At 30.6% G+C, this 9,917-nt stretch overlaps 1 protein-coding gene across 1 annotated transcript in view; it reads right to left on the reverse strand.

Annotated features, from left to right (window-relative positions):
• LOC129220053 (mediator of RNA polymerase II transcription subunit 25-like) overlaps nt 1-4,962 on the reverse strand; it is a 61,892-nt gene extending 56,930 nt beyond the window's left edge. Inside the window, 2 exon segments of the mRNA XM_054854393.1 lie at nt 4,425-4,470; nt 4,844-4,962. Of these exon segments, the coding sequence (XP_054710368.1) occupies nt 4,425-4,470; nt 4,844-4,962 (165 nt within the window).
• Nucleotides 4,963-9,917: the final 4,955 nt, after the last annotated feature.

The following is a 9,917-nucleotide window of genomic DNA, read 5'->3' on the forward strand; positions in this document are numbered from 1 at the left end:
AAGACAGCAGGTATTTGTAAAAATTGTTAATTAGCAAATTAAATTAGCAGTCTGTAGGTAACACATTTTGGACATTGTTGTCCTGTAGGTAACGGATTTTGGACATCATCATAATGTAAGTTTCACCATTTTTGACAACTGTTAACCTGATTTTTAACTTTTCCAATGAAAATTTTATTTACTACTTTTTGAATTTTGCAATTTAATGATAAAGAGGATATTAATGAAGTACTTGAATGACTATACATACTGCTCTTTACATATAAAGTTTTGGAATGATTTTGAAGAAGTTGATGAAAGGTAGAAAAAAGCTTCATGGAAATATTTATACAAACTTGTAGTTTGATTTATTGGGACAAATAAAGAATAAAAATAGAGACAAATACGACATATATATTTTTAAAGGAAAGATAAACAAAATATGCTTTAAGAAAGAATGTAAAAAGTGACATCAGTTTTAATAATGAATATTTTTTGTAATGTCATAAGAATTAAAACGATGTCTAAAAAAAATTATTGAAAAAAGAAATTTGTATTTCTATTTGGAGATCGTTAAATTATGTTTAAAAGAAAGAAGAGAAAAAAATTCTAAAATAATAAAAGCGGCGGGAAAAAAAATTGCTAGCGCAGGTGATAAAGGCGCCAAAAATGGTGCAGCTGATGATTAACTACATTTGTCAAACTGGAATCCCCCTCTGGTAACCTTTAGCTTATCGTATACTGTGTTGTCGCCAACGGAGGTATGCTTGGCGATTTTCGAGGCAAAATGGCTTTCGTTCGATCATAACAAGCCATGTTTCTACTGTAATTTATGTATTGTTCAATGTGTAACGTATTAACTATGCAAAATACCAATGGATTAAAAAAGATAACATCATAATAATCTTTTTTATTGATGTTAGAAGACAGTGGATTATAAAAAAATTATAAATAAACGAACAGAATTATCGGCGTCAAGATCGTAACGCCATTTGGACATCTCACATGTATGTTTAAGAAAAATTATTTTTCTTCTAAGATACTGCATAAAAGTTTATGAAAACACTTTTAAACAATTAAAAACTGATTCTGATGATCGATAAATACCTTTAAAATGAAAACATCATATACTTAGTTCTCAAATAATAGCATGGACATGCTATTATTTGAGACATGCATCAAATTTCAAACTTACTTTTTTCTAAAATCGTTTACAAAGTAAATAATCTGTCTTTACTTTTGTTATTTGTGTAAAATATTAACAAAAAATTATTCAGTGTAAGATTCATGCCTTTAATTTTTTTTTGAAACGTATGGTAATAATTTAAAATTTTTTTTTTAATGGTACATTTGCTCAGTTAACGTTTTGGTATGTCCAAAATTGTGCCATTTAGCAAAGAAAATATTTTTTAAGGGCATTTGAAGAGCTTTTTTTCCATAATTTATGTCAATTCTTGTCTCTATACAGCATTATAATTTTCCTCAAAAATTTTAGAGTTAATTAAAATGAAAGTTATTTGGTGTTGAAGCTTCAAAGTTGAAGTCTGTGTTTGCTCCCACCTTTTGAGAACTGCCCATTTAAAAAAATAAAATCCTATGCTAATGCCCTTGATTTAGTTCGAGAAGGGAACTTTTCAATTGCAGATGCTTGTAATGTTTGGATTACTCTAACAAAAGACGAAAAATCATTAGGGGCTCAGGAAAGAGGAGCGACATACAAAATTAAAAGGTATTTCTGTTTTTAATTTGCTCGCTTATATGCTTCATCTAAATTGTTTGTAATCAAAATTATCACTTGCTTCAAGAAGAAAGTGCCAGAATTTTACTTGCCAATATTAACACAGGGTGGCGACAGGAACTGTGAAAAAAAGTTCCCTGACTTTTCCCTGATTTCCCTGATTTAGTTCACCAAATTTCCCTGATTTACGTTACCAATGATAATGGTCTTCTTTCTTTGCTCTACTTGAAATTCATTGTATGTTTGTATAAAATGCAGTATTTTAAACGTTTTAAGTTGTGTAAAATTGTTGAACTAAAGATGTATTTTAAAAAGATGCTGCTTTTTTAATAAAATGGTTTTAAAAAATAACATATCGTCATTTTTTTGGAGGGGGGGGGGAAACCCCTACAAAACAGTATATTAAATTTTTTTACATGGAAAGATTATAGAAAATTTAAAAAAAAACTTTACTTCCAGAAACCACTTAGCATAAGAATTTTAAGAAACTATTAAAATTACTCTTAAAAACGTACTATGTGTATTTATGATAGAACTAAAAAGTAATTGAAATTATTTTGAATTAAGTTTTTAAACAGTGTAATAATTGTTGCAAGAATAACAAGTAATAGTGATAGAATAGAAGTAATGTAGTTATTCTTATATGACTAATTGACATATTTATGCAAAACAGATGAAACCATTTGACATCCATTCATAGGGAGCTTTTCTCTAATCAAGAACATAGGTTTTGATGAATGAATACAGCATTTTAACAATAAAAAATAAAGATATTTACTTAAGTACACAAGTTAACTCTATTTCAAATGATTTCAGTATGTAACGAAAAAAAAATCTTAGATTGCTTTTGTAACAAACAACTTTGAAATGCAAGAAGAAAAAAAGAAGAAAAAAAAGAAGAAAAAAAGCAATTAGTTAACTTTAAAATATATAGAAGAAGAATACAACTTGGTTATAAAACTAAAGAATCACTTAAGTCTGAAGAAAAATCCTTTATGATCTGCGGTGACAACAAATAGTATAACGGCAAAAAACAAAGTTTTTTTTATTGAAAGTTCAATTTTAGCAATTAAATTAAAAACGCGAAGAAGTAATAACTTTTAAGCTTTTATAGTATTAATTCAGAAACCAAAGATTTTTTTCTTGAAATCGTGATTACAGTATGCTAATTACTTCGAGACAATGGAATAAAGGCAAAGGAGCTAAGGCATTAATGAAGGCTTCCTCTTTGCCTGTATGTTTGTTTATTTTACGTAGCATTGAAAGCGTAAAAGGAAATTTCAAACTACGTAAAATAAACAACCTAACAGACACAGAAGCAATCGTAGGAAGTTCATCCTGTGGTTAATAAATAAGATTCATTACTTTGACGTTGACGAAAAAATATGCACAAATATGCGGCAGTGTATAATCGCATCTCATTAATTTTACTTTTTTTTTTGTTTTGAACAGATAATTGGCGAAAAATGTGTAGGGAATTAGAGTACTTAATTTTTTAAAGCAAAAAAAAAAAAAAATCTCATAAAATCAATTTTCCCTGATTTTTTGTTATTTTTTCAAAATTCCCTGATATTTCCCTGACTTTTCCCTGATTAATAAAGTTCCCTGACTTTTCCCTGATCTCCCTGATTTCCCTGATCTGTCGCCACCCTGTAACATAGATTTTGTACTTAATGTCACAGCTTTGCAAAACAAATTGACCCTATTTCTCAAAACTTATTTTTCCAGTAGAATTTCTCCCACTACCACAGTTACTACATGGTGGAGCAGTTAAAAAAATATATACAATAGATGAAAGTTTCACGAACATTGCTTGTTCCTTCATGCATTGCCTGCTAGCTCTTCTGTCGCAGGAATATTCTAAAGTTTCTCATTTGTACATATTAGATTGAGAAACTGTTTAGATTTTAGAAACCACCTTTTCTAAGAAGCAACTGCAGGGTCCAAACAATGTAACATTTGATTTTAAATTGTGGTAATATCATATTTAAATTTTGCTTTGGTTAATAATTATTTTTTCCATGCACTTCTTATTGCATGTCAATAATTTAATTTTTTTTCCATTTTGTGTTTTTGCCAGTTTTTGCCGCAAATGTGGCAGAAAGTGGTTTTTGCCATGCCAGTTTTAACCGGTTTCTACCAGTGGTTTTAACCGCCTCGGCAGAAACTTGCCAACCCTGTCTGGAGATGATAGCAACAATTCTTTTCTTTTTAAAAAAAAAGGATATATGTTTTAACTGGTGAGGTTCCAGTGTATAACATTGGCTTATTTTCCAAAATTACATTGAAAAAAAATTGTTCATCCAAGCATAAAACATATCAATTAAAAATTCTAAATAATAATACCTAATATATGTTACCCCCTACAATAGGTTATAATGCCTATTTCTGTTTAGAATTAAAACATTCCATATTTTGATTAAATGCTGTAAATACAATACATGGGAAACAAAATTTTTTCATTTAAGTTAACTTTATAACTGTAACTGTATAAAATTTTGCAAACAATCAGTAATAATACAAACATTTTACAATATTTAAAAATAATAACAATCCGTTTTTTTTTTTTTTTTTTTTTAAATGGTAAAAAGTCCTGAACTGCAACAAAGTGTGTTTCTAAACTAAATTTTTAAAAAATACTTCAGAAAAAAAGCTAATGTTTACTCTTTTGCAGACTTACTACTGAAAAAAATCATTTTTTACTTACATCACAGCCACAATCCCTATCATCAGAGGGAGCACCATTGAAATACCTAAAATAAATGAATCAAAAAATAATGATCATTCAACAAATTTCCAAAACAATTTTGAAAAAACAGAAAAACCAGATTGCATTGTGAGAAAAATTCAAAGTTAAAGTACTACCAGTAGACTCATCAGCCCTTATCATTCATTCATAATTTTATCTCATCATTTCTATAAAGTTCGTATAACCTGGCAAATACTTTAAAATTAATTTGTCCTAGTCATAATGAAGCCCTGCAATTAGCAAATATTAAGAAATTTAAGCTTTCAGACTTAACAGTTTAAAGAACTTGAAATATTATTCAAATTACCAATTTTAAAAAGACAAAAAAAATTTCTCACAAATAATACATTCAAGATAAAAATAACATAAGAACTTACTCTAAAGTGGGAAGAATGTAATTTGCTTTTAAACTTTCAACGTAGGGACTCAAGTTGGCAGTGCCTTCAATAACAAAAACGACATCAGCTTGCCAGCTGCCTTGATCTGCTACCACCATGGTTGAAAAAGGTTAAAACTGGAAAAAGATTAAATTTCCAAGACATGAAAATACTCCTCGACATTTTCAGAGAAGTGAAATATACGAAATGAACAAAGACCACAACAGTAATCATGGGCGGACCCAGAGAGGGGACCATGGGGGCCATGGCCCCCTCCAAGAAAATTTTAAAAATAGTTAAAATTCCATTTTTTTCAGCAAAAATGCAAAAATTTTCTCTTATAATGCTTACAAAGTATAAAGTAAAATAATGAGTGGGAGAGGGGCATGGTCACACTGAAAAATTTTCAAAAATAGTTAAAAACCTGTTTTAGAGCTAAATATTAAAAAAATCCTTATTATTCCTCGAAGTCTAACATGAATAGAAAAACAATGCCGAGTCATAAACCCACACTGAGGAAGTTTCAAGTAGTTTTTTAAAACCCTCTTTCCTGGCTTAAATTGAAAAAAAATCTAATCATTTTTTTTGTTCTAAGTGGACCCTTCGAAACTCTTCAAACACTAACCTCACCAAAGATAGTCTAAAATTTGTTTTAAAGTCTGTAAATCAGAAAAATTTCCTGGAATGGGCCTTTTAATCTCTCCTCCCCTTAACATCACCATAAATTGTCTAAAACAGCCTTTTTAAAGCTACAATTTCTAACAATTTCCGGGGAAGTGCTCCAACCCTTTTTTCCCCTACCATTACCAAAGATATTTAAAATGCATCTTTAAGACTGTAATTGTAAATTAGAAAAAATTCTTGGTGTGGGCCTCGAATCTCTCCTCCACGTATCATCACAAAAAGATCATATTAAACTGCATTTTTAGCTCTACAATTGCAAAAAAAAATCTGCCGGAGAGCCCCCGAACCTCCCTCTTTCAAACATTATTGGAGATAATGTTTGCATTTTTAAAGTTTCAATTTCGAAAAATGGGTTGGGGGATGGAGTCGCATCCGAGTCCTTAATATTATGAAAGACAGTTAAAATGAATTTCTAAGATTACAAATCAGAAAAATTTCCTTGGATGAGCCCTCAAATCTCTCCTCCCTTAACATCAAAGATTATCTGAAGCTGCATTCTTAGTGCTACAATTTTAAAAAATGGACAGGGGAGCACCACCAAATCTCTTTTCCCCTAACATTACCAAAGATCGTGTAAAATGCGTTTTAAGACTACAAATTCCAAAATTTTCTGGGGGAGAAACCCCCGGCCCTCTTTACTTCGGAGTTAATATTATACTTAAGGTTGGTTCATATCGGCTTTCCCTTAAATCAGAAGTCCTATACAGTCACCTCAAAACAAACAGTACTGAATACAGGAATTACCACTTTGAGGCGACGATATATGCACTTTTATTAAGAAAAGAGGAAAATTATTGGAACGGTTACAGCCTTTATGTTAAACTTGTGTCGCCACGTGCAAATTCCTTAAAAAATGATCTGGTTAAAGGTGGGTTATATTGATATTTGTAATATTCAAAAATTTCCAAATAGCTACCTCCAAGAATTCTGTCTGGATCCGCCCCTGACAGTAATCAATTCTATAGAAAATTAAACTTGTTATGAACCAAACAGAAGATGACAGGAATAGGTGCTTGGTGCATCAAAAAAGTGGGGGCTCAAAAGAAGTGTAAGGGTAAGGGGGCTTGGTCCCCCGAAGCTGATTTTTTTTTTTTTTTGGTAAAGTTGGATTATAATACTGAACTTTAAAAAAAAAAAAAAATTAGTTTCTTCCAAAAATGTGGAAAATGGCACCAAAAATCAGGCTGGATGGCCACAGTAACGTCCCTTCTGCATGTTCCATTCTTATAAAATAAGATGAGAAAAGTTCCAGGTGTCTATCCAGGATTTTTCACAGGGTCCTATTTTTGCGATTTAAAAAAAAAAATGTGAAAAATCAAATCTTTTGGTGGAAATTTCAAAATGCAAACCAAAAGTTATCCCTCACTACACATTTGATTTCTGGTTTGTGTTTTTAACATTAAATAATTCGGTGGTGAGCAAAATGGAAATTAAGGTCGAATTTTGAGTGAAAATTTTTTAGCGAATATAATACTTCCTTTTTTGTAAAAGGAAGTAAAAATGAGTACATGAAAGGTCTGATTTGGTCAATCAAAATTTTTTGAAGTGTCCTCTTAGTTTATCAGAATTTTGTGAAGGTTCCTTTTCAACTAATTAGAGTTTTGTGAAGAGTCCTTTTTAACTAAACAGAATTTTGTGAAGGTTCCTCTTCAACTAATAAAAATTTTGTGAAGGTTCCTTTTTAACTAATCAGAATTTTGTGAAGGATCCTTTTTAACTAATTAGCATTTTGTGAAGGTTCCTTTTTAACTAATTATAATTTTGTGAAGGGTCTTTTTAACTAATTAGAATTTTGTAGAGGATGCTTTTTTAACTAATTAGCAATTTGTGAAGGTTCCTCTTCAACTAATTAGAATTTTGTGAAGGTTCCTTTTTAACTAATCAGAATTTTGTAAAGGTTTCTTTTTAACTAAAATCAGAATTTTGTGAAGGATCCTTTTTAACTAATTAGCATTTTGTGAAGGTTCCTTTTTAACTAATTAGCATTTTGTGAAGGTTCCTTTTTAACTAGTAATCAGAATTTTGTGAAGAATCCTTTTAAAGTAATTAGCACTTTGTGAAGGTTCCTTTTGAACTAATTAGAATTTTGTGAAGGTTTTTTTTTAACTAATTAGAATTTTGTGAAGGTTCCTTTTTCACTAACTAGCATTTTGTGAAGGTTCCTTTTTAACTAATTAGAATTTTGTGAAAGGTCCTTTTAATTAGATTTTTGTGAAGAGTCCTTAAAAATATCTACATTTCCTCTCGATAGACCCTTGAGATCATTTATTTGGCGTTTTTAATTTTTACTTTCGTGAAATAAATCAATCCAACTATAAAGAAACCATTTTCAAGCCGTCATTAATTTTAAACGCTGAAAAATGAGAGGGCAAGCAAGGACGTAGCCAGGGGGGGGTCCATGGGGTCCGGACCCCCCCCCCCCCCCTTTCCGAAAGACCACTGTCTGCTTTTTCTCGGTTGTTGCACCTCACGACAACAAAAATTTTCCAAAGAGAGAAATTTTATGAAACCCGGTATTTTCCCCCTTAAATATTCTCATTTATCGACAATTTTCCCGCGTCCGAGTCAATTCAGAACACGAGAACCTCGTGAAATAACTGCGGGTTCCGAGTTGCCGCCGGTCTCTTCCTGTGTCGCGAAGAATCCGTCCGAAAACGACGAATTTCCAATTCAACCCAACTGGGTTGTGACCTTGAAATTCGGCCCCTCTCCCTCAGTCCACCAAATTGCCATCGGCAAAGTAATTGAAAACAAACATTCCCCAGTCTCATTGGGGTGGTTTTCTTTCTTTCTTTTCGTTTTGACTCTTTTCCCGTTTGGACTTGATTTCCTAGACACATGCTGCACGAAGGACAGCCAGAGTGAGGTGCATCCCTGGTGAATTAGTAATTGAAATTCCTATTATTTTCTGTTTTAACACACAGTTTTTTTCTACCACGTGCTTATAGGAAACATATCTTGAACAAAAATTGTAATCAGAAGAAAATTAAGTGTACATAAACTAGGAAAGTTGTAGAGTTTCCTTTTAAAGTTTTCTTAACAATACGAGCAATTTATGTGTTAATATGTTTTCCCATTTAAAAACTAAGTTCCGACAGCAACGAAAAAAAAATTCTACACATTTCGTGTGATTGAGGATGAGAAAAAATAAATATTAATTATTAATTTATTTTTGAACTTTATATTATTGGTATGATTTATTTCAGATTCATTTTATATTTTGATTAATAATCTTATTTAAACTTTTAGTTTATTTTTAACAATAATAGATTACTTATCTCCCCGGAAGCTTACAACTTTTAAACTGTAATCCTGAAAAGTTTGTTTTTTTTTTTTTTTTTTTTTTTGAACATAAGTGAATAAATAAATTTGAAGTTGATGCAACGAAATTACTTTTCGCTGTATCAAAATTTTATGAAGCGAAGAATGAAATTGAAAATTACTTGAATATTTTACTGTAATCAGTTTATGAAATTGCAAGTTCGGCCATATTAACACATGTAATTTAAAAGTAATTATTAGAAATTCGTACTTTTAAATCTTACTGAAATGTGAGTGTATGGTCCCAAGAGAAGAGCAGCTAGTCATTTTTAACTGAAGAAAAAAATCTTTCTTCGATGTTGTTCCGTTTTTCCAAGAAAAGCATATTTGTATTTGTTTCATTGGAATAAATTTTCTGATTAGTATTTACCGCCTTTTTACTGAGGAATTATTTAATAAGCGTCTATGCATCCATCATTAGCAAATTGCGAAGGTAGCATTAAACGTAACAAAAAACGGACATGTGCATTTAACTATAAAATTACTAGGTGAAAGTTTCTGCTATTTACTACGCATATAATTAAAAAAAGGTCAATGCGAGGTACATTTTCTTGTGTTTTTCACGTCTATATTAGATATTTTTTTAAACTCTTAATTTCTTCAAGTTAAAATTATTTGTTATTTCTTGCAATAGAATATCTTTTACTAACATCACATAAAAGAAAGAAAAAAAAAGTCAATACCTACGTTATAAAATATGATATGCTTTCGAGAATACATGATGATTACAAAATCGCTCCTAGAATGGAAGTTATACCAATTTGAAAATGAAAGAATCAGAAGTGTTATTATTGTTAGATGAATTTTGGAAGGTAGATTTAAATCATTACTGGATTTTTAACCACAATCATTCTAAGATTTTTTTACAAAAGTTGTCTTTAGGCTTTTGAACATCAGATGACTGTTGAGCAAAAAATTTATAAACTGAGGCAATAAGAAACCTATAAGTTTTGATTTCAAAAATTGGCTAGCTTTATGCATATTACATATTAAAGTCAGACCAAACAACGTAAGTAGAAGCACAAAGTGCTTCTACTTACGTTGTTTGGTCTGACTTTACTATTCAGCA

The sequence above is a fragment of the Uloborus diversus genome, chromosome 4 (genome assembly GCF_026930045.1).
Source record: "Uloborus diversus isolate 005 chromosome 4, Udiv.v.3.1, whole genome shotgun sequence".
Taxonomy (NCBI): domain Eukaryota; kingdom Metazoa; phylum Arthropoda; class Arachnida; order Araneae; family Uloboridae; genus Uloborus; species Uloborus diversus.